We start from the raw sequence: 25,977 nt of genomic DNA, 5'->3' as shown, positions 1-25,977 counted from the left end.
ATGTATTTATTATCTGAGCGATTTCCACCTGAAAAAAAGACTTTGAAAAATAATATTATTCTTTTAAACAATGCTTTAATGTTTAATTGCAGTGCACGTACTGCGTGTTTATGCTTTTATTGCCTATCTATAATTTAAAAATACTACTACAAGAGGTTTTGCCGTGTTTATGAGACTCCTTCGTCCAGATGTTTGGGCCCAAGCTGCTGTAAGTCTACGTGTGTGCATGATAAAATCTACAGGAGTGAGGATTTAACAATGATCTATTTCTGTTTTCGTGAGCTGTACTTTGTAAAAATTGTGTGCTCGGGTTTTTAATATACAAATAATTGCAAGCGTAAATTTTAATATTAAGCGTAAATAATTTAAAGTAGATTTAAATTCTAAACATCACTTTTATACGCGGTGTGCAGAGGAGCGTTTTAGTTTTCTACACACCCACACGCAGAATGCACTATTCTAAGCGAATGGGTTGAGCTGCAGAAGCGGACTGTATTATATTTAATGATAATTCTGACCCACTGCTGTCGTAGGCTAGCCTTCCCTTTCCCCCTTTTGCAGAAGCTCCTTCGGCCCCTGCAGGTGGCTTGGAAATAGTTCTACAACCAGCCAGGAATCCGCTATGAGTACTTTTGCAAAAGGGATCTGCATGTCCATCCACAGTGGTGTCGTACTTCTCAGAGCAGTTCAGTTTAATTAGCTCCCCGGAGTGTAAGGCAACTTAGCAACATTTCTTGCCTTTATTGCCGCTGAACTGGGCTGTCCTAGCCGGGCCACGGTGTTCGCTGTTGCATCTGCATCTGTGGGATACAGGCAAAATCGAGCCCGGAGTCTCCTACACTACAGCTGCATGGGAGACGAGCTCTGCAGGTTAACGCCACCCCGACACAGAAATGAAGGGATCACCTTTCGTGTAATATGCAACTCGCACAGGTAAACAGTCATAGCTTTTGGGTGTCTTTCATAAGCCCATGGCTTGAATTTTGTGCGGATATTCAAAGTATATATATGAAATGTGAACACTGCATTGCGAGTCTCACTAGAGGTGGCCATATCGCGGTTTACGGCGTAATATTTATTAAGTTACAGGTCCTAAGTAAGCTGTCTCTTTCTTCTGCAGGTCACTAACAATCGTCTCATTTACGGGTCGTGTTAGGGACGTGGCGATTCATGGAAAATTAAATGTAGAAATAAAATACGAAAGCGATAAAGAGCGTGAACCTCCATGTCTGCATTCATTTTGCATAGCGAGCTCAAGTTTGGAATTTTAAGCCAGCTAAAATGTCTGCATTCCGCTCTCAGCCGCAGGAAAAAGAAAAAAAATCTGATCGTTTTCGGGTAGTTAATAAAATAGAGCGCTGGTAGCTGGAACAACTAAATCATGAAACTAAAATGAACTTATGTTATGTGTAATCTCGTGTTTTAGTTATGGGTTTTCACTTATAAGACTGGTTTAGCACATTTATTTATATACAATATATATCCCAAGAAGTAAAGCATAAAATCTAGGGCATGGCAGGTAACTTCAGCAGATTACCTGATTTTAATAGGCAGCATTTGGGTTGAACCGTAAAAAATAGCAAACAATTTAAGACATATGTTTTGCCGAAAAGGCCTTATGTGTTCAGTAAATCTATTTAAAAAACGGATTGTTTGTTTCGTACGGTGCGTTAAGGTGCTTTTCGGTACACGAAATAAAAGGTCTTGTTTTTTTTGTTCATAAATAATACCATTACCTTGGGACCCCCGAGAGCCCGGCAGTAACACCTGCAGCTTTATTGAGCACCTGAGGTCTTTCCAGATATCTTCCATTTCGGTTTATTCAATAGTTAACAAAACCTGCAGGGAAAACGTGGGGAAACTCCATGCTGAATTTGTCTTGACATTCAGGTAAATATTTTTCGTTTTATTTTTAGCATGGAGGAATAACACCTGACAGGTTATGAAATATAAACTATTTTAGTTCTAATAATGTAGCTTTAACGTTAACTATTAAATATTTTATATTTCTCAAATATTTACACCTTGAAGATGTCCGAATTGATCCATGCACATTATATGCATAACCACAGAACCAACGTTGTGAATATATCGCAATTTGTGTTAAATAAACAGTAGCTTCCTGTAAACTAACCTTCATTTTTAATTTCTGATTTGTAGAAATATATCACCACATATTTAAAAATGTTTTTAAGTTTATTATGTTCATGAAGAATGTTTCACTGTGTTGCTAAGTTGATAGCCTTTCCTTAATTTAACTGATTTTACACGGGTTATCATCAAATTTTAATCCTGGGTTTCACCAGTGTACGTTTCTGAACTGCTTTTGTGAAAGGTATTCCATCTCAGGTGAACCAAGTGCTAACAGTTTTAGTCTGTGAGCTTTAGATCTCTGCTTTTTACAAGAACTAGTAACCACTTTACATCTTTACACTAATAATAATTAAAATGAAATACCTTAATGTCGATCTGTTAGAAAAAGGCCTGACCTGTCAATGTGCTTTCAAAGAAATAAAGAAGAACATCTACTTCATGTATGAAACTGCTTCATGAAATTATTTTGATTGACCTGTTAAGAGAGGTTCATTGGTAGCACTGGTCAATCACAGGTAGCAGCGATTGAGCACTGTACAGTATATAAATAATTTGTAAATACTTTTTTTTATTGATTACCTAATAGAATAAATACTTAAGAGGAAATATCTGAAAAACCTCTGCAGCACTAACCTACAACTACTGTGTTATTTTTTAGTTAAAATAATTATATAAACCTTGGCCAAACTTGTGTTTCACATCACATTCTTTTATTTTAAATGAAATATTTTAGGAATTTGCTCCATTAGCACACACACTTCATCTGTCCCAATTGGAACAATCAGATAATTCATTGTTGCTGTTAAAGAGGAGTTTAATTGTGTCAGGCAAAAAGAATGAGAAAGATTCCCCATCTTTGTCAAATAACGGGAACATTTATAACCCTCTGGGGAAATCAGTTTATGTGATTCCTCAAGAATCACATCTGATTGCGATTAAGGACTGCTGTTCTTTTTCCTTGAGAGAATTCCATATGTTTCACTTGTATTTGATATTGACTATTGATTATATAAGAATCATAAAAAAGTAGAGACATTTTCTTACATTTAACTTCAGTTTTTTCTCTTTCTTTGGGCTTATGAAATCCTGTTTTGCAACTTTCTGCACAAAACATTAATGCACAACATCTTGCTGTAATTTCTTTAACTTAACCAAACAGTGATACCTTTTAGATATAAAATTCAACTCTTACTCGCGTTTCTAGTGCAGAACGTATTTTGATAAGAGCTTTCTCAGGGTTCAATTTTTTTTTTCGGTTCGGGTACAGTTCTTATACACCGATAGCCTGAAGAAAAGAGAATGCACCTGTCATATTTGTTAAAGGTTTTTGAGTTTTACTGTACACCTAATACATTTCAGTCTGCACACTGGAATGGATTCAAGTAAAAACACAAGTCAAAAATGGTAAAATTATCTTTTTTTTTACCCTGTAAATACTGTTCAGTATGGCTGGTAATTTGCAATAACTCTCTAATTGGACCTAATGCATTTTGTTGCACAAAGGCGATGCAGCTGCTGACATCCATGACTTCAGGTTCTTAATTAGTCATGTCAGCCTGAACAAGTCTGCGAGTCCTCCGGCAGACTTGTACAGCAAGAAGCATCTCGACTTGCTGTGCCTTACTGGCTTACTGTGACCTCTGCATGGCTCCATGTGTCTGTGAGGTCTTCCGCCTTACACTTGTAATAATAACAATAATGCATTTAATTTATATAGCATATTTCCACACAGTCGATCTCAATGTACTTCACAAGACAAAAGCTAAAAGAGAAGTCAAGGAACTTAAAAATTCTTACACTAGACTACGGCGGATGAGTTGTTACTTAAACTTAACATATGGATTTAAAGATGGAAGGATTTCAAACCTAGCATCAGAAATTTGATTGTGGCACAGCTCTTGTTTTTTATTTGTTTTCCCTCACTAGTAAATAAAAAAAAAATAGTTTTGCAGATAGACCAATCCCATCTATCTGCAAAACACAGTTTTACTTCATACAGGAAGTACTTTATATATACGTAGACGTATATTCTCAGAGGCAGTGTACTCATTCTATTGTGTTAATTGGCAATTTTACAAAGTTTTTTTTTTAATGTAGCTATAAACTATATGAAACCCTAGCTGAATTACACGCTTTGTAATCTCTTGTGGCTAACGACACAATCACTTCAGTTTTTGTTCAATATTAATCACTCAGACCAGACAGTTTAACACCTTGCCTCTCGGGGCTGCTCCCTCTCCTTTTCATTACAGTCACTAGAATCCAGACAAGCACAGGGGAGCAAATGGAAATGGACATTAGGATTGACTCTGCAGTTTGAATTCCTTGTGGTATTTGTGTACTGTTTTGAGTTCTACAGTTGTATTCTGTACAACAATGTTCTGCAGTCTGAAGTATCATTAACGCCTTAGAAAATATGTATCCTGGTATAATAATAATAACAATAATCATAATAATAATTTACACTTATATAGCACTTTTCTGGACACTCCACTCACAGCACTTCACAGGTAATGGGGACTCCCCTCCACCACCACCAATATGTAATAGCTCCCACCTGGAAGAACACTTTTATGTGGACTTTTATTTTGGGAAATCCCAGCGTGGTGTCGGTGAATTCCTAAATTGATTTGGTTATGGTTCCTGAGACAGGCGGTTGTACTGGCAGAAAAGTTGTGGACAATCCCGATGAATGCTCAGCTCAAGGCAGATGATGCAACTGTGTAAAATTATCACGACAGTTTTCAAGAATGGGCCCCTTCTTTGTCTCTGTTACTGAAGAAGGAATTTAGCTCGTTTGAATGGCTTGCTTTTCACTGTATGTACAGTACAGTACTTGATTTATAGTCCACGTTCTTGATTTGTTTCAGAGATGTGGGGCTTTGGCATTGTGGGAAGGGAATGGGATAGTGTTGAAAGTCTCCCCTGAATCCCATCACACATTTAACCAATTTGTATGTGCAGCCCTTACCCTGCCGCAGCCTCTGTGATCCTGTAAATGAACAGTATGAAGGTATTTACAGGCATGTCCTCAGGGCGCGTGCCACGGTGAATCAGTGGATATCCAGAACTGTTATTATCATTCTGACGGGCTGCTGGGGACCGCTCTCTTCTGAAAAGGTTACCAACTTATTGCCCGTTGGTATCCATGGAGCACAGTGATCTCGGCTTCTTAGATCTCGGTGGTAAATCTTATACATAATTAATGTTTTTTTTTTTTTAAATCGGCATATTCAAATTGTGAATGCTGAGGAAATGAAATCCATCACCAACATTTTGAAGTAGCCTAGCTACTCTTATTAAAGATCTGCATTTGGAAAAGAGAGACGTACAGAGAAACGCTGGCATTTGTGCCCATTTTTTAATCATAAGGGGATGGAACATTTTTATAGTCCTGTTTAGCATTTTAAATGAGCTTTTTATTACCTAACAGACGTGGTTGAAGTCTGTTAATTTCCTGTCATAATCATTTAACATTTTTGTATCAAACTCTATAAACCTGATGAAGCCATCTCCCTCTACTTTTCCTTTGTTCTTCGCCATACTGATCAGGTTGAAGTGCTGCGCTTTGTTTTCACCTTTCTTGGAATTAGTAAGCACAGGTGAAACTTTCAGAGGAGTCTTTAATGTGCCTGAACACATGCCCAAGCACATTGTGAATCTCCTTTCAGTGATGTCTGTTCACATATTCGAGAGGAATTCATTTCTGACGCCCTCCTTTACCACACCACCAAGTCATTTTCCTAGCTTTTGTCATGTGTAAAATGCCCGAAGTATGATGTATAAAATGACATTAAGCATTTGATGGCTGACATCTGTGATCAGCAGTTTGTTCTTGACTTGCAAAATCAGTTCAAGGCATTCAGTTAAGAATATAAACCAGAACTTTAAATTGATCAGAGCTTTGAACTGATTTTTGCGTCAACTTTCATTTAGCTTTCACCACTACCTAATGATTTTATGGCAAATAGAGATCCCGTGTCACTTTGTGAGAACTTGTCTGTGATAATTTTGAAATAATATGCAAATCAAGCTTGAACACATGGACTAGATCATCCCACATATATGGGGTTTAAAATAGTATCTTATACATTATTCAGTACGATAAAGTCCTGAACTCCGTGTGGAATTTTCTTACTGAAGTATAACTTACTAGTTTTAATGTGTTCAACACCAGATCTTCTCCTGAAGCTATTAATAAAACAGTAAATGTATCAATAGACTTTAAAAAACAAACATTGCCTTAATGTATGGTAAATTCAGTATGGGTCAGTTTAAAGGTTAAGCTCTTGTACTGTGCCAGCATTATCTTGGGATTTTAACGAGGATAATTATCTTCAGTTTTGAAATAGATTAGAAAATATCGAATGGATTAACCTTGAGCTGCTCAATCTGAAGCCTACGTGGTGGTCAATGAGTATCATTAATAAAACGCCTGTGGAGGATTCAGTCTGTGTCCATTCTTCACTGTCAGCCTGTTCCAATCTAATTTACTCCTTCTTTGGCCACCAGTCATCTGTGATCTACACTGAGGACGTTTTCCCATTTCTCTTTTATTAACCAATTTTTTTCCTATAATGCTGCAAAAAAGGCTGGGTTCACATAGGCAAGTTTTTGCCTAAAAACACACGAAGGTCTAGTGCGCGTGCTATGGCCCATAGCTTTCACTCTCCTTTCCTGTTGTTCGATGCTTTTTTTTTAAATGCCTTAGACGGTCAGGTTTAACTTGGTGTTTTTGAAAGAGACCTGCAGTACATTTCAGGTCTCTTCACACTAACATTCTTAAAGTTCATCATTGTGTCTTGTGGTCATTTCCAGTTTTATTTAAAGGAGAGCGATAATGCTTTCAGCATTTGCATGTTTCTTAGACAGCTTTTCTCTCGTGTGAAATCTAGATGGCAGCTCTTCTTCGAATGTTGCTTTAACTTAGCTGCCTCTGTGCTCTCTGCAGGATAATTGGTCGGCATTCTTTGTTCTTTACTGTTGTTTCTTTCTCTTTGTATTGCTTCCTCCCACATTCTTTACATCGCTCATTCTCCACCAGCACATGTACTACCTCTGAGCCTGGAAATTGTGTTGGAACTCCACCCCCCAGTGTGAGCCAAGTATGATTAAGGTATAAAATTGGAATTCAAAACAAGTCTGCTACACATAATCCATCAGTTCAGGCTTAAAACATTTATTTAAAGAACGTCTGATGCAGCACATGGAAATATTAATAAGACGCAGCAATTTCCTTCACTTATCTTTAGACAGAGACAGTCAACTAGTAGGGCAGCTCAAAGAATGTCCACCAGGCCCCCCTTTTGAAATTTTAACTTGCTCTTCATTTATTAACTCCACTTGAGCAGCACTCTTCTGAACTAGGCTAAATCAGCAGAATTTCTTTTGAAGGAAACATGTTTATTGCACTGTGAAATAACAGTTAACAGGGGTGATGTTTTATTGATCACCATGTTATTTTAATATTTTGATATTTGGCTGAGACCCGTGTGTGTGTTGATTTGAACTTATTATTTTTGTATAAAATAATTATATTAATTAAATTGAGTAATGAACTAAAGAACTGATCGAAGATTGTTGTTTTCAGAAAGTAATCATGCAACTTTTTCCATTCAAAAGTAGCCAACGAGTGAGAAAAATCACCTCCTGTTTATGCAAAGTACATCCAATAAAATATTTACATATTTAAAGATGGAATGGGTTGTTACAAGCCATTTAATTTAAATCTCAGCAGTGGTTTTGGGTTGAAATTAGGCACAGTTGCACAGTGGTTAGCATTACCCCCCTGCAGCACTGGGGCACCAGTTCAGTTCTGGACTTGGAGTGCTATCAGTTTGGAGTTTGTATGTTCTCCTCATGGCTCTCTTGGGTTTCCTCCAGGTGCTCTGGTTTCATCCCACAGTCCAAAAACATGCTGGTAGGTTAATTGGCTTAACTGGGTAAAACTGGCCCTGCTGTGTGCGTGTTCATGTCTGCATCTGTATGCCCTGTGATGGACTGGAGTCCTGTCCAGGGTGTACCCTGCCTGTGCCCGTTGCTTGCTGGGATAGGCTCTGGCTCGTCTGCGGCCCTGAATTGGAAGAAGAGGTCAGAAAATGGATGGATGGACTTCCTGAAGGTTATGTTGTGTAATTTTCTTATTGGAGCTGGATTGTGAAATTGTCCATTTTCTAATGCTTCATCCAATACAGGGAAAACAATAGGTGTTTGAATAAGCTGGGCAGGTTGTCCCAGACATACACTACCCTTTGTGTAAGTAAGTGCTATTAAAAGCACTTACTTACAAATGTGTCACTGTAATCACTCTGAGTTCACTTTAACAATATAATTCCTAATATTCACCACCTGAATCACTTCTCCTAACATCCATCCGTTTTCTAATGGGTTCTCCTAATTCAGGATCGCGGGGGGGCCACAGCCCATCCCAGCAAGCAACAGGTGCGAGGTGGGATAAAAATTAAATATGATGTTTGTACTTTCTTTGGCTACTGATAATTCGTCATTCTTACTGTGTGATCTTTTGGATTGCAATGCACAGATTAACCTATCGATTTATCAACTGAAGTTCACGAATCAAACAATCAAATATTTTAATGGAATAGCGGGTGGATGCTGCACATTGGTGGCGGTTGGTAGATAAACACTTTTTCAAAGCACTCAAGGAAAATCAACTGCATTTTGTTATCTTTATCATATCCATCCATATCCATCCATATCATATCCATCCATAAAGTAAAGTGCTTTGAGTGGAGTGTCCAGAAAAGCACTATATAAGTTTAAGCAAATACTAATTATTATTATTATTATTAATATTTAAATCTGTGTCTATCACATTCAACCCAATGAACACTCAACATGCGTGGTCTTTAAAATTTAGTGGGCTCTTTAGAGACTGATCTTTAGGGAAATCTGAAATGTGCGGATTTACTAATTCATGTTGGTCCTGGACAGTCTAATTGGTGTTTGAGCAGTCGGAGCACACGCTCTGGTAGTCCAAATTCACTCCTGGCTGACAAACCCACCATTCTGTTTTAATGAATTATTGGAGAAGAGATTAACACCTTGTACCATGTTCAGAAAGTGTCCATATCTCAATCCTTGTGATAGTGTGTTATGAAAGTGGTGTGAGATGGTTTGTGTTTCTCTTTGTATAATGACAGCCTTTTAGACTGGTTCCACTGTAGTGATACTTGTCCTGTAGCTTGAACACTGCGTAATGGTGGCACGACATGAGGAAATTTATCTTTGCTATTCTGTGTGTCCAAAGGGACATCCAACTGTTTTGCAAGATCAAACATAGCCCCTTACCAAGGGTAAGGGTAAACAAGGATCCTGTGTCATTCCAGTTTGTTTTTTTGGGGGGTCCTGAATAAGCATTAGGTAGCTAGGATGCATTCAGGTTCTTGAATTGTGGTTCTGCATTTTTCATTGCAGGAAAGAGAAGGTATTTCAGCCTGATTCCCCTTCTGTGACAACTACTTCAGGAAACAAGACGGAATGACATTTTCTACTAAGGGACTTCCCAAAAGCAGCACAGAAGGTATTCTGCATATATTAAAAAAAAAAAAGCTTTGCAATTCGATCCACCGAAATTGATGGGGGAGAAAAAAAATCAATAATTTGTTCTCACAGCCTGTGTTCACTTGTGTGCAATAATGCCATAGATGTCTGTCAGGGAAGTGATCACTACAGGAGGCTCTGACAAATGTACATGGGCACTCCAGTGTGTTTAGATGTCTCATTGTATCAGCCTTCGGGGGGGGCATTTTCCATCGTGGTTTCCACAATGACAACCTACAGAGAAAGGAAAAGGGATAAAAAAAACTCTTGACAAGATGCTGAGTGACAGTGTTTTTAGGAGCGTCAGGATAAATAATGACCTTGGGGCTCCAGACAGCACTGAAGTCAAGGGGCAGTAGTCCCTCAGCCTGGGGACTCCTGCCCTTTATTCACTTCTATCTGCACAAGGGAAAGTGCCGATTCTCCGAGCAGGGACCACGGCTTCACATGAAAGTACCCCCAAACGAGGACCTCTTTGTTATTCTTTTGAAAAGAATTTGAGCATATTCAGATTTCTCAAAACATACCCTGCAGCAAAATAAAAAATAAATAAATCGTAGCCTGAAAGCATAAAAGGCTTTTTTCACAATTCCATGCCATTACACCCCCACCCCCCCCCCATCTTTTGTTGAAACTCTAGAGACATTTCCATTTTCCAGACACTGAAATTGCAAATTAGATTTTCTTGATGTGTGTTTTTTTTTGTGCTCAGGAAGTAAAGCTGTTGTTTGGCTCCAGTGTTTTTTTTTTTTAAACAATATTAGCAGGTGCATTAACAAAAAAAATCCTAAACTGCACTCTTTGTCCATGTGGTGCCCTTGTATGTTGTGGAAATCCTGGTTCAGCAGAGACTGCTGATGTGGAAGTGGGCTGAGATCTGATCTGGGTTATTTGGCACTATAAGAAGGGAAGAACAAAAAATAATTTCTTCTTTTGACAGCTGTTAAATTATAAATTAGTAAAGCATTTTGCTTATATTCAGACCTTCAGGTTGATTCATGAACTCTTGACTATTACAATGATTATTTTAATGCCACTTTAATTTTTTTTTTTCTTCTGTTGTTCCCTCATTAATGAAAGTTGACTTTTCTAACCTGTCCTTTTGTGCAACTAATTCTGCATCCAGCCTTTTTTTCTGATCGGGTAATTATGGAAGAGCTTATTATTCAGCTCCGCAGCTTAACATTAGAGTTCACCTTTTTTTTTTACTTTGCATTTCAAAAAAGAAACAGAACAAAAAGCAGGTGCAGACCTGTAAAGGCGGAGTTGAATCACAGTGCCATGATTATGAATTAAGGAGGAAACAGATCAAATCAAATCAAAGTGTATTTCTCAAATGCACAACAATACAGCGTGCAGCAGTAGTTGCTGGCAATGAAATGTCTGTTCTGCGAGCTCACAAAAATCACAAAAATCACAAGAATCACAAAAACACAAAAATCACAAAATTAAGGTTACGAAAATAAGGTTACATAAAAAGAGATGTAATAGAAATTAAATAAAACTCATTATGAATAGGGCTGCTATGTGTCCATGGTGTGTGCAATATATACAAGTAGTGCAGTATGCTGAATACAATGAAAACTGTATGTCTATGACAGTTCCAGAATTGTGACTTTATACATTTTATAAAGTATACAGGACCTTTTGTTTAAAAGATTAGCTTCTGCATAGACGTAGAGATCATTCTTGCAGCGAGAAAAGGAAATTAAATATAATCATTGAGGTCTTGTCCGTTTTTCTGCTCAGAAAGGTTGACTGCACTAGGAAAACACCGATGTGGTTTCAGCGCGTGTTGTGGTGGTGGATGTGACCGGGTCAGCGCCGCATGCTGTGGTCACATGATGTTTGGAATCTTGCCTGTGGAGTTGTAGGGAACACTAGGCTAGTGCTGTCACTCCCACCAGAGAGAAAGGGAGGATAATCTTGTTTTGATTTGCTTAACCGCAGTGACTCCCCAAGCCTGCAGTTGAATAGCTAGCACAGCGTAACAGCTTAGGGGAATGTTACATATTTTGATTAAGAGAACATAGGAGCCTGCTATAAGGACATAAGAATGTTTCCGGAATTCATTTGGCCTGTCTAGCCCATTTAGTAGTTTTTAGCTAACTGATCCAGCCGTTTTCTGAAAGAAGCCAAGGAATTGGCTTCAATATCTAGTATGGGTGACAATTTAATGAAGAGCTAACTGTTGCTGAGGGATTCAAAGAATATGAGGCATAATTTTATGTACATGAGTATGTAAAGTGAATGCATCTTGTAATATTTTTTTAGAAAAGAAAATGCTCATAAATGGATTAAAATAAATTATGTGAATGCTAATTCTGGGAAAGGATAATTACAGATGAACTTGTGTGCCTTAAGAATAGACATGGAGATACTATAAGTGATTAAACTTCAATGTAATGTTTGTTTTATTATGGACCTGTAGTTTGACATTAGATAAAGTATGAAGATGTCTAGTTCCTGTTGTGCATTATTGAATAACCTGAAAGCTTATGGTTAAAGTTACTTGTCGTTCTTGTAAACAGTTTAAATAAACCATTAATTTACCTTAGTGAGAAGCCATGGTCATACAGGTGAGATATTTTAATGATTTTAGCTAAGTTTAGCTGCATTGTGCGTCTTTTCCTATGATCGCAAAATGTAAAACTTACATTCTTCAGTGTTTTCATTTTCACCTTAAATGCAATGAGAACAGATGGTGGCACATAAAGTAAAACAAAAATATAAGTCTGAAACGCAAGATAGAAAAGTGTTGGTGTAACAGAATAGTTTAATGCCACTTCTTGATGAGGTTGTAGGTTTTTGTACAAGTTTTGTATGTGCTAGAATACAGTGACCCAGGTAATTTTAACATATATTGCCCAATTAAAGTGAATGTATTCTCAGAGCTGCTAAAACTAAAGGAAAATCCCTTTTTCTGACCAAAGTTACTTTGTAAAGTGGAGCCCTGTATCAGTGCTTGTAAGAAGTAGTTATCTCCAGATTTTAATTGCAACACATGTACATCAAAATTATTTTTAATGAAAAGATGACTAATTTGGTGGTCTCTTTGAATCTAGTTGTACAGCATGTGCTTTAATGTTAAAGGCAAAAGACTGCTGCTAACACAAGGTTTCTCTAGTGTGCTGCATTATATAATGATAGTTTCTTTTGCCTTGTGCCTTGCCTTTGTGAGCGCAGAATAGCCTCTTCAGGGATTGGATTATGTTGCATGTTCCAAGTTTGAAGTACGTTCTCATGCCTTCCTTAGTTTAAGGTGCCATAGGGAATGTATGTACAGTGCCTTGCGAAAGTATTCGGCCCCCTTGAACTTTTCAACCTTTTGCCACATTTCAGGCTTCAGACATAAAGATATAATTTTTTTATTTTATGTGAAGAATCACCAACAAGTGGGACACAATTGTGAAGTGGAACGAAATCTATTGGATTTTTGAAACTTTTTTAACTAATAAAAAAATGAAAAGTGGGGCGTGCAAAATTATGTTGCAGTTAAGCTAATTTTGTGCACCTAAAATAATCAGGGTTTGATTCCTAGTACAATCAGGAATTTTTCCATTTTCTTTGACCAGATTCAAACATTCAAAATTCTCAAGGTGTAGACAAATTCAGCCCAATGTGTTTCATGTCATCCGTTTACTATCCTGGGATGGGCAGGGGTTTTGTCCAGGCCTCGTGTCTGTTGCTTGCTGGGGTAGACCCTGGCGCCACCCTGATCCTGTATTGGTCAGAAGTGGTTAGAAAATGGATGGATGATCTGTTTACTTCTTTTTGTTTTCTGTTTAAAAGTGGAAAGTATGTTGTGAATGTCACATTAATTCCTACTTCAAATATTCATGAATGCAAGTTTAAAGCAACAGAATATGGAAACTGTGCAAGGGTCTGAATGCTTTTCAATGCACTGTATCTACATATTTATGGCCTCTTCAAGCCATTTCATAATCACGTAGAGGGTATCATATTGTAGGAATGTAACAAACCGCCCAGTTATGTTGTTGCAGTTTGATTACCGTGCTAAAGAAAAGATATTGGTGCTTGGAATCGATCCAAAGAAGATCAATCAAATACATTCTAGCGAATGTTCTGCACTGACTGGCTAAAGGAACTGAACTTGTCTAGTCTTAAAAAAAAGACTACTACAAGGGGGACCAGATTCAAACATTCAAAATTCTCAAAGGCATTGACAAATTCAGCCCAATGTGCTTCATGTCAAAAGTCAACTCAGCTATGTTTTTTTAAATCCAGCTTTCAAGACCAGTTTGATGAGTTCCTGGGATCTGCTAAAACCCTGCTAAACTGCTAAAACCCAAGAAGTCTTGTTGACCCGAATGGGCTTCTCTTGTTTGTAGTCTTTCTTATGTTCTTGTGTTTGTCTATAAATGTCATATACCGCCATCTCTTCGGACCAACTTTCTCTCCTCCTAATTTCCGTTCTGTTTCGTTCTCTTTTCTTGCTCTCATATTCTTGTTTCCTCCCTCATTCCCCTGCACACCTGAAATAGACTTCACAGCCTGAACATTGTTTTCTCCCTTTCTCCTTAATGTTCAGTGTGGATTTTACCTCCCCTTGTTCCTTTGGAGCTCACACGCTGACATCGCTTCAAAAAGATAAGAGTTGGTATAACAAGAAAGTTTTGGTTTTATTGTTTAATGCCACTTTTAGTGAGGTCATAGGTTTTGCTACAGTTTTTGTATTTGCTAGAATGGTGCTCAGCTCATTCAAACATGCTGCCCAATTTAAGTGTATTCTCAGCATTGTTAAAAACTACAGGGGGGTCTCCCTTTCCGTATCACTTTTTCCTTTTAAAGTGGAGCCCTGCATCAGTGCTTTTAAGAAACATGTTATCTCCACATTTTAAAAGCAACACATGCACATCAAAATCATTTTTAATTATTTGTGCTTTTCATAGAAAGTCCCCACATGTCGACATCAGCAGTACATAGCCTGATGTTCGATTTGCATTGCAGTTTCTGAGATACAACTTTTTTTGGTTTATATGAAAGTGATAATTACACACTCTTGCGCAGAAACAGTAGAAATGGCTACCTAATAAAACAGAAAATCCTACACACTTTTCACTCTTGCCACAGTAGACACATTGTATATTGTGTAATGTGGCAAAGAAACTCGCTGACAAACCAGTTTCCATCCTCTTGGAAAACTCTTAGCTCCTCTTGCACCTCTTTTATTGCTCTCAGTATCTCCGCCCCTTCGCTACAATGAACATCTCACACTCAAGGATTCTTATCAGTCCTTGAGCACCTTTGATCAGTGGTCTCAAGGGTCCTTTTCTCCTTTCAGAGAAGCATGTCTTTGCCTCAGCCCATACTTGCATATTGGTAACAACAAAAGTTTTTTGGGGGTAAAATGGTTCTAGGCTGGCATCTACGCCTGTACTGTTTCAGATCTCCATTATGATTATCCATTGCCTCAACTTGCAACACTTCAAAGTAAATTTCTGATAGATAATGGCCAGTACTTTAATTTTCTGAGCTAAAAAAAGACTGTGGATAGTAGTTCATAAAAGAAAAATGAGGAAACTTTGTTTTAGCCCACTCATATAACTAAAAAGACTTCTGAAGGCTCCTTTAAGCCCAATAGTTCTGAAAACACTTCTCAAAACCCCCAGTGTGCATTAGCTGGCAACCAATCTGCATCGTCTCAACCTGCAAATCTACCTCCTCTGTTTTTATTTTGCACATGGCTGTCGAAACACCTTTTAGGTGATTTAGAACCAGGCAGTCAGATGGCAAAACAGCAACCACCATTTGACCACTTAGCTGCATACACCCTAGGTCTACATTAACAGGACTCAGTTTAGACTTCACCAGAAAATGTCTTCCAAAAACACTGGTATATTTCCACAACTGGTGTTCCTACTAATATAATACAGGTTCTAAACAAGAGCCAATTTGGCCAGTTTTGCAGACAGTAGTTAACTGATCCTAGGATTTCATCCAGGTTTTTTGTGAAAGAGTGTAGGTTTCAATTACATGGGTGGGTAGGTTATTTCATACCCCCTCAAGCCTTTTGGAAAATACTTGCCTTCTGCTCTTGGTTCAGAGGTACTTCCATGCCTCTTTTACCCTCTGTTTTGCTGTTCATTCTGAAGTAATGCGCTAGAATGGTCTGTCAGTGCCTTTGAGGATTTTGTATCTTAGTCTGTTTGGGATGCAGCTCTACAGCTCCATCACTCAACACCAAGCCAGATTGGGGAAAAAAAAGATAATTCATGTGGTCTCAGTCTCCATGTTATCCAGTTGAAAATGTTTTCCTTGCTCAACTTCTTTGAATGGTTCAGAACAGAGTGCTTGCTATGATGTGAGTGGATTACAACCAAGAAGAACAATATTTTCATCATAATTGTGAAATGTTAGCCTTACTGTGCTATAGAAAGGGATTACAGAATTATTAACAGCATTATCAACAGGCAGGAACATGGACAGTATTTTAACAAGAGACTTTCATGTAACACTTTTGCAATATCTTCACCCCTGCTCCCCAATTTCAAATGATATATTTTTTTTCTGTTGATATGTGCTAGATAGATAAAAAGTATTTGAACATAAAAAAGAAAAGGCTTTTTAACTTATCTTTCAATTTTAATTATTGTTTTTAAAGATGGTGGTTAAGAAACTCTTGGATTTACCAATTGGAATAGTAATCTCTTAAGAGAATTCTTTAAAAATATTGATGTAAAGTGGCCTGCAACCATCTGTTGGATTAAGCGGTTAGAAAATGGGTGGACAATGTGAAATGGCTTTCCTTGTTCCCCTGAGTTTGGGCTGCTACTTTTTCTATTTAAGTCTAGCTGTTTGACCAGGTGCTGACCAGGAATCTTTCAGCAGGCCTCTGATCTGTTAGTTGTCTGAATGTCTATTGCCATAGCAAATGCTATTGTTGATGGGTAAATATTCTCAATTTAGGCTTTTGCATAAATATAGAAATACATTCCAGACCCCAGATTTTCAAAATAGTTGTGGATTAACAGCCTTGAGATGGCTTCGTTAGCTGACTATGAAGAGGTCAGAACCACTCAATACATCTACCTTGACCTTGAAACTGTCATTCAATTAGGAAGCACCTCTTCTGTCTCAAAACCTTGTCTTTCTTATTAAACATGTAGATCGATTTGCATGTGAAGCATCAGAGTTAAGTTCCCTTTGAAGTTATAATGAGACATTACATAAAAGAATGGATGTTGAAAAATGTCTGTCATTGTTATTTAATGGAATGTGACGACGATGTTGGTTAGTATTATTTCGAAAATGGTACTTTTGTACTGCAGCTCCTCCTCCCTGGTCCTGGGGAACAGGGTTTTTGGGAGTGTTTTGGGGGGTCTCCATGCCATTAGTGTTCTGTATCACATTCGAGTTTTCTGGTCTGGGCGAACTTAAGGCCTATATCATTATTTTCTGAACTTTTGAACCCTGAGCCACTGTGGTTCTCTTCAGTAACACATCTACAAAGGAGAGAAAATTCTTTTAGAAATGTTTTTATTTTTCACAGTAATTTGTTTTTATCGACCTTGACATAAGCCTCGTCTCAGTGTGTTTTGTCATGTTACTTATTGCAATTAAACTTTATAAATGGGGTAAATCTGACTTTGCAGAAGTGTAACAAATCTGCTGTTTTGTTTGTGTGAATGACAAGACAAGTTTCAGGGCTACAATTATCTTTTTTTACTTATTTTCCCCAAAAAAGCATTGTAATGCTTTACTGTTTCTTTAAGTAAATAAATTCACATTTGTTGGAATAGTGTTGACCTGGCTTTTTATCTTAAGAATTATGGACCCACATACTGTACATAAGAAACAATCTTAAATTGGGCTTTGAGCTCATTCAGTATTTGTTCCAGTTTTTGTAAATTCTCTAATGGATTAACATTCACATCCTATTTATGTCATTTTTTAGCAGAAAACAGATGAATCCCTGGGGCTTTGTTAGTGATGCATGATTTTTTATAGTACGGCAGAATTCCTTGAGTATCTATGTCACAAATAACTTTTTGTTATTTGTTTTGTAAGGAACCATAGAACAGTTGTTAAATGATAAAATACAAAAATAAAGCAAACTACATTCGATTATTCTTTTCTTGTTGTGCTTTTTAAAGCCGGCCATAATGAAGTGTGCCTTCTTTTAAAGTATGCCTTGCAAAGGAATTGTTTTTGGCAGCTCCTGAAATAAACAAAAACAGATCGTAGGGTTTTATATGTGCACTGAATGGTCAAATAATTATTATGCTGTTTGGAGTTAATATCTCCTTGCACTGTTTATGGGAGATCATAGGTAATAAATGAAGCTCAATTACACAAATGAAAAATCATGCCCAGTACAATAAGATTAATTCCTGTATTCCTGGCAGCTATGAATGGGTTAGTTAAATGTCTCCTAATGACTCCCAGTCAGCCGTCCCGTACATGTTTCCCTGGAGTGTAGAAGGGCCCCACGTGTGAACCGTCCCTCTCCTGCGTTGCAGTGTGGTGCTGTGCCCCTCCCAGAGCGTGAGGCTGGAATGAGACTCCGAGGGAGGGATCTGCAAGATTCTGCTGTTCCGTGGATCTCCAGCATTCCAGGAGTGCAGTGCGTCAGGCTGCGGCTCAGACTGGATCGCCGTGACAACAAGGGCAAGGGCTGCTGGCAGTTGGTTGATGTGAGCAGTGGCACCGAGGGCAACTGTCGAAAACTCAGAGCTTCTTCGCAGAGTAAGACAGCCCAGGTCCCCTCAGACCACTGCTTGGTGCCGGGTGTTTTTCCCATTCTCTTTGGGTGGGGGGGGGGAAGAGAAACTATCCTGACATCTTTCCATATGGGGCGTAAATGGTTCTGTTAGCTGTGTTTTGGTTTGCTTTTGGTTGGATTAAAAATCTTAATCCATTAGAAATGAGAACAATAGTATTTGCCACTGGTAATCCAGTCTCTAATATAACTTGCTCTTAAGCTAAAGGCTGCTTAAAATAAATTCTCTTTGTAAGGGTATGTTTAGCAGCTGAATGAGAGTTAACACAGCCTATGTCTTATACTCTGTACATGACTTCAATGTCATAATTTATATATAATGTGCTGGCAAAACAGGCTATTAAGCCATCATGAGCACTGTCGAAGATGAATTGCCACACAGGGCTTTGTTTTTTTTTTACAGAACACAGTATATCTTTCCACTTTGATGTTGCCCCTTAAAGGAGACTGTTATTACAGTACATTGAGTATTTTCTCTTGATTCTCATCCAGAGACCATGGCTGGTAATAAAGGTCGTAAGTACTTCCTGAGATTGCTATTGAACTTGAATCCTACAATATTGAAATCAGCTCTGATCAAATATTGGGTCTTTTTGGTCTCTTAACCATGTTTCTGTTGCTGCACCTGTCTTTGTCTAGCAGAGCAGTATTAAAGAAAGTCCATGTAGTGTATATTAGCAGTTAGGCCTGAGTGGCTGACTGTCAGGGGATCTGCAGGATTTTATCACACCGCAGATGTGTGAGTGACAGCTGTATTTTGATATATGTGGACATGCAGTCATTATGTTGCCTCTTCAAGTTTGTTCTGGATGAGGCCTCGGATATTAAGTATAAAGCCAACAATTTAGAAAATAAGGCTTCCCTTTGACTAGTGACACTTTTAGATATACTGTAAGTTTCTTGATGGATGTGTCGATGTAGCTTGCATTATTTGTGTTTTTATTGAGAAGTGTCAAGGAACTGCCTTTTATCTGAGTGCAAGTGAGCTGGTTCTGAAAAACTGTCATTTCAGAGCCAAAGAACACAATATATTAGGCTATATCACTGGGATATGTACTGGGTATGACTGTGAAGTTTGTCCAGTAAGGGTGGAGCAGATCTTTCCATACTGCTTTAATTATTGGCAATCACTCTTAGACAATGACATGCTGTTCGAACACATATGCATGTTTTATTTATAAAGAACATGTTCAGTTTGTTTCGTCAGGATTGCAAGAAATGTGGATTAAAGTCCTGTGACGCATTTTGGGCAATTGTTAGCTTGAGCTGCTTGTTTGTGGTGGTGGAGATGAAAGTCTGAGACTGTTCTTTACCTTTTTGGAGTCTGAGGCTCAGTTAATGAAACATGCAGGACTCCAGCGCTTAGAAAACAAGATAACAATTTTCTAATAGTTTTCACAGGTACCATTACACTCATTTAAATGGGCAGTCAGAGATCCCAGGGTTAACATTAGTTTTTATTTTGAAATAAAAGAAGTGTAGAGATCTGAAAACAAAATTTCGGATCCCAGCATGGCCCGTTAAACATTTCAACCTGGTTTGGAATATTAAAAAATATTCCTGAGACTAAACTTTATTTTGTCATTCGCCATACAATGTGTCTTATTATGTAAAAACATAAGGAAGGCTATAAATCAGCAAAAGCCATTTGTCACATCAAACCTGTTAGGTAGTTAGCAGTTAATTGATCCAAGAATCTCATCCAGCTGGTCTTTAAGGAAGCTGGGGTATCGGTTTCAGCAACATGATTGGGTTGGCTTTTGATATGAAGCACTTTGGGTTGAAATTGTCATTACCTTTGAAACGTTCGGATTCTTGAAACTCGTCTTTTTTATAGTGCTAAAAGGGTTCAGTTCCTTCATCCTGTCAGTGTAGGAGTGTATCTAGCTGCTCTAGACTGATTCCAGCACAGCAATATTTTTTCTGTAAGGTTGTGACCAGAATTGTGACAGTACACAGTATTCTAAATGAGGCCTTGCTACTGTGTTACACAATTGTCATGTATGTTCCCTGATTTAAATTCTACATTATTAACAGTACTGTATATTCTAACATTTGCTTTTTAAATTCTTTATCTATATTGCCTGGAAGATTTAAATGGTGTCAACATAAACATCTGTATCTTTTTCAGAAGTAACCTTTTCTATCACACAGCTGCCCGTTTTTTAATTTATGTTTTTGCTACCAGGATGCAAAACCATGAACTTCTGTACATAAAGCCATCTGTCAGAAACAAGTGTGGTTTTTTAAAATTTCTTTTGCATCTTCTCCAGTCTTTGCTAATTCTCTGATTTTGGTATCATCTGCCAACTTGACTAATTTATTAACTAGGCTATCCCAGAATCTAGATCATTGATATAGATTAAGAAGGGTAGTGGTCCTACTAAATATCTCTACATTGCTTCATGCTGCCCCATTTTGAAAATTTCTCTCTTATATGTACTTTTTTCTACTTATTAACCAAATCTCAATCCAAACACTGGTTTCTCTGAATCTATATCCACCTATAATTTGAGAATGAATGAAAGTACATTGAATATGTATCCGTTACTCTTGTTACAGCAAGAAGAACAGCAAGAAGTTGGCTAGACAAGACCTATCTTTTCTAAATCCATGCTGGCTATTCCCTATTACCTCTTTGTCCATTTTAAAACTATCTGAGCAAACAGTGGGCACAAGGCAGGGTACAGCCTGGATGGGATGCCTGTCTGTTGCAGGGCATGAACAGATACAAACACACTCACACCAGGGCCAGTTTTCCCAGAAGCCAATTAACCTACCAGTATGTCTTTGGACTATGGGAGGAAACTGGAGTACCTGGAGGAAACCCCACACGAACATGGTGAGAACATGCTAATTCTGCTAAGTTCTGTAATTATTAGAAAAGTTCACTGTCTTTTGGACTAATACTATCCAATACAGAACTTTGTCCTTCTGCTTCTTGAGACATGTTGTTGGTGAACACCTGAGTGAAAAACCTTTGGTACATTAGCCATTTCTGTTTCATTATCTAGACGTTTCCAGATTTTGTCCTGGATATGTCTTACTTCATCTTTACTGGTTATTTTGCTGTTTCAGGATTGAAAGAGTTTTTATTTCAGCTGCCATTGCAATATTCCTTTCCTTCTCTCCCTTGGCCTTTCTAAAATCCTTTTTTTTTACCCATGCTTTTTTACCTGGGTCATATTATTTTTAAATTTATTTATTTTAGAATTTCACTTTTATTTTCTGTATATTTTCCTTTATAACTTTTGATTTACTCACTTTTGGGATAAAATTTATTTATGCTGTATGTCAAGCAAAATCTGTTTAATCTGTTGCCATCCAACTCCCGGCTGCAATAACTGCTGACAAATTAACTTCACTTCTAAATGAACTCCTGGCTTGGTTCTTCTCCCACTAAGTCCTCCTCTAAGTCTTCTAGATCATCTTGTTACAGTAGATCAGATTGTCTTTTCTTCTCTGGCCTAAATAAATACACAACAAATTCAGAAATTTTAGCAAACTGATACCCCTGACAAAAATCTACCTTTTCAATTTCAAAGTCACTCCTACAGTTGGGAGTCAGAGAAACAGATTCACAATTTTTTTGTTTTGCAAAACAAATACTGTATGTTTATAACTGGTATACTAGGTATACTTTGTAATGTAGAGAGTGAACACAAATGACTAATTTTCTACCAAAGTAATTTTTATGTGTTATTAAGTAGGTTTAATCAGAGGTTGGGAGGTTACTAATCTTATATTATCTTTTCATTTCCAGATTCTACAGTTTTCTTTCTTGGTGAGCGTTTTGTACACCTACAAATGACCCTGAGCTAGTCCTTAGTAGTCACTTTGTTTTGCGGACATGCAGGAATTTGAAAAGTTATTTTTTACAATGGATAGTGAAGGTAAATTTCCAAGCTATGGTGTAAATACACTTCACAAACAACATTTGGTTTTGTTATCTCTTATGTCTGTAGGGCTAACGGTGCCTTTTTTTCACAATCATACTGTACATGTTCAGACACCTGATCTGCAAAGATCCACCACTTTAATTGCTATGAACCTGTTAATCTGCAGTTTCAGTTGACCTACTTTAGTCGAGTGCCCTGTAAACTGTATTGTGCTTACCTGAAGCAGTTTGTTAGTGACATAACTCCTTGATTTCCCTGTTTTGCAGGGGTTTGCAAGGCAATAATGGAAACAATAATTGTTTAATAAGTTTCTGTTATTAATTACAGTTAGACGCTTTTAGCTGTCAGTAGATGTTTTCCATGGCAATTCAAAATTCGTAATTCATAATTATGAACTCATAGGATCCCTGAATATTTACTCTTAAAAATTAAAACCATCACCTAGATTATGATTTGATTAGGTGTAATACATTTGATAAAGAGCTTTCCCAGAAGTCCCCCGTATTTCTAAAAACATTACCTATATGCTCAAAAAACTGAAAATACTTAGAAGGTTAAACATTGTGACATACTGTACAGTATTTTTTGGATCAGTACAGCTGCAAAAAATTCTGATTCAGATTATATATAGTAATAGTGAAATTTAAGATACTGTAGTACTGCTGTGGTAATTATCACAGAACCTTGAGCTCATTGTATTTCCGTTAAACAGACCTGATCTTTTCATGGTACTGTAGCTGCCATTGATCATTACATGTCAAACACTGATTCACTGCTCAGTACAATACAAATATTAGACTACTGTGTTTGCTATTAAATGATTTCTACAGTACTATCTTTTGTTTTAAATCTTTTGGAAAAACACCGATTCATTTTAATAATGTGTATGTGCATTGATTAATGATCACATACTGTATGTGTTGCATATGATGATAATATGGGCAGCACAATGGTACTGGTTAGCATTGTTTCCTTGCAGCACTGGGTCCTGTGTTTAATTACGGACTTGGGGTGCTATCTGTGTGGAGTTTGTATGTTCTCTTCGTGTTCATTTGGGTTTCCTCCCTTGGTCTATGGACATGCTGGTAGGCTAGTTGGCTTCTGGGAAAATTGGCCTTGATGTAACTGTGGACAGGTCTGTGGTGTGTGCCCTGCAATGGACGGATGTCCCATTCAGGGTGTATCCTCTTGCATTACTTGCTAGCTGGGAGAGGCTCCGGCTCCCCCACTACCTGGAATTGGATGAAGTGGATGGATAATGATGATGATGATATTGATATTCTAACCTTCAGTTTTAGTATTGTAGCATCTGGGGCACAGAGACATTGGTGCTGGACAGTTTGTATGGGTGCTGACATGTGCAGGGTGGTTCATGTGGTGCCTCCTTTAGCAAGTAAAGGCTTGGGCTCACATGGCGGGAGTCTTGTCCTGCCAGAAAAGCACCCCTCACTGTCTTTCTCCACAGACCCATCCAGTAGACCTAGAAATGGGGGTTCCTTGTGTAGGTATTTGGTGAGAGTATCGCTAGGATGACTTCAAGCACCTATTATTCACTGGGTTATTTTCTCACTGGGTCTAGAGCTCATCCTAAGCACGCACTGAAACTTCTAGGTTTATCCCAATATCTTGGGACCAGAGTGGTGTTTTTGTCCTTACTTAAACTTGGAGCATGAAACAAGAGAGGCGCATAATATTCCCACACTTCTGAGAAAGAAACTGAAGCCAGCGCTCTGCGGGAGTCACTGGCTCTCCCGCGTATATTCATCTGCATGGGGTTGCCTTCCATGGCATTCACTGTGAAATTACTATTTTTTGTTAGAGGCTTTTTGTGTGACGGATTGCAACAAGCATAGCTGCACTCTGGAAGAAGAGCAGTACTGAACAGGCAAACACAGAAACAACACCCTGCTAAGCACTGATAGTGTGCAATGATTGATGTTTACATTAAAAAGTAAAAACATATAAATCTGTAGTGATCAGCAGATATCACACAAATGATTTCAACTGCACGATTATAAAACCAGATCACATTTCATGTGAAGCTTTTAAGCTGAAGTTCTGTGGCAAATTTGCCTTTTTGGAAAACATGCTGCTATAATAACTTTGCTTTCTCCAGTTACAGCTTTTTGTTTGGATTAAGGACAAAAGGCAAATATACAAGAAGAAAAAAATAGAAAAAAGTGATTCCTAGGGGGTAATGGGACTTCTAATGTTCAAACGGTTGAAGTGCTTTTTTCCCTCTCTTCTTCTAGAACTGCCAGTTTATTTTTTTATGCTTGCACTCAATTTAGAATTGTCAGCTGTGTGTTTTTCCTGACTCGGCTGTTGGCTCCGATCCCTGTGCCTGCACACGGGAGAATGAGGATGCGCAGGCAGGCTCCTCCGACAGCCCTCCTTCAAGCCACACAGGTCTGGACCCCTTCAGCGCCGACTTCGGGGGGCCCTGGGTCACAGGGAGCCGAGAGAGGTCTCTAATCCCACCCTCCGGGATTTTGCTCTCCACTGCTTGGGGATTGCGGGTCATGATCCCTTCGTGATATGTCCCATGCTCGAACCCGTGCTCCCAGCCTGCACTTGGACAACTGCCTTTAGTGGCCCAGCCACTCAGTAGGCCCTGTGTGTTCCTTTTATTTCTTTTTAAGGAGATATCATTGTGCATATGCCTTTTGTAAGGTTTATTAATTAAAGTAAGCAGATGTGACTGAGGGCGGCGTGGTGGTGCAGTGGTCAGCATTGCGGGCAAACGCTTGGATCCTGGGTTCATTTCAGGACCTGCTATCCGCATGGAGTTTGTGTTCTCCCTGTTTTTTGTGGGTTTTCTCCTGCAGTCCAAAGACATACTGGTAGGTTAATTGGCCTCTGGAAAAACTGGCCCTGGTGTGTGTGTGTGTGCGTACCCTGAGATGGACATGCATCTTACCCAAGGTGTATCCTGCCTTGCGCCCGGTGCTTGCTGGGATAGGCTCATGACCCTGAAGTGGAAGAAGCAGTTAGAAAATTAATGTGTGGATGGAAGTGTGACCGAGTGTTTTCAAAACACGGACCCAAACTCTGAAGGACTTTTCTCTGAAGTAAAACTCGCTTTGTATTTAATTAAGCTGTTAATAAGTTAATAAGGGAAAGTTTAAAGGTGATTTTTAAAATTAAATACAATACTTACAGTACTCCTACAGATTCAAGTTTCTAAGGTTTAAAAATATATTAATATAAAAATACGTTAATATAAAATATAGGCTACGTGCTCATCTAGAGCCTAAAGTGTGTTAATGCTCTTACTTTATTAAAACTCAGAAAATCAAATGTGAAAGGTTTTAGACAGTATAATGAAATCTTAAATTACTTAGATAAAGGAAATGAAGGTTTTTATGATATGTGAGCATACACTTATTTGCTACACACGGTCATGTGATATTGTTGGAGTATCAGATTCCCTGTCTGTTGCCATGGTGACATTTCTTCTGTTGTAAATATCCACTCATTGTTGATTGGAATGTTATATAGATAAGAATATTCTTTTCCTGCAGCTTCAAGCTGCAGCTCAGAGAATAAAGAAGAATGTTATTCTTTGGTAGTGCATATTGACTGGCCAATCTTTGATTTACCTTTAGAAAAATAGAAAGATCATCTAGGATTTAACACCATTCCCAATATCTTAATGTGAGTTTACCAATGACAGGT

General features: G+C 38.1%; 1 protein-coding gene across 10 annotated transcripts in view; it reads left to right on the top strand.

Moving 5' to 3' along the window:
- The first annotated feature begins 503 nt into the window (after positions 1–503).
- The window catches only part of scml4 (Scm polycomb group protein like 4), a 68,998-nt gene continuing 43,524 nt past the window's right edge, over positions 504–25,977 (top strand). Inside the window, exons 1-3 of one of the 10 annotated variants that reach the window (XM_088625752.1) lie at positions 504–933; positions 9,532–9,637; positions 18,141–18,366. In XM_088625752.1, the coding sequence (XP_088481878.1) occupies positions 18,177–18,366 (190 nt within the window). In that variant the 5' untranslated portion in view covers positions 504–933; positions 9,532–9,637; positions 18,141–18,176. Of the gene's footprint in view, positions 934–7,191; positions 7,211–9,531; positions 9,638–18,140; positions 18,367–18,803; positions 18,917–21,027; positions 21,243–23,301; positions 24,709–25,977 lie in introns of those variants that run through there. The other 9 variants (XM_088625751.1, XM_088625753.1, XM_088625756.1 and 6 more) reach the window with 9 other exon arrangements.

Source organism: Lepisosteus platostomus, chromosome 3 (assembly GCF_059453375.1).
Source record: "Lepisosteus platostomus isolate fLepPlt1 chromosome 3, fLepPlt1.hap1, whole genome shotgun sequence".
NCBI lineage: Eukaryota > Metazoa > Chordata > Actinopteri > Semionotiformes > Lepisosteidae > Lepisosteus > Lepisosteus platostomus.
The sequence above is the reverse complement of the archived record's forward strand: the minus strand, read 5'-3'. Positions and strand labels throughout refer to the sequence as shown.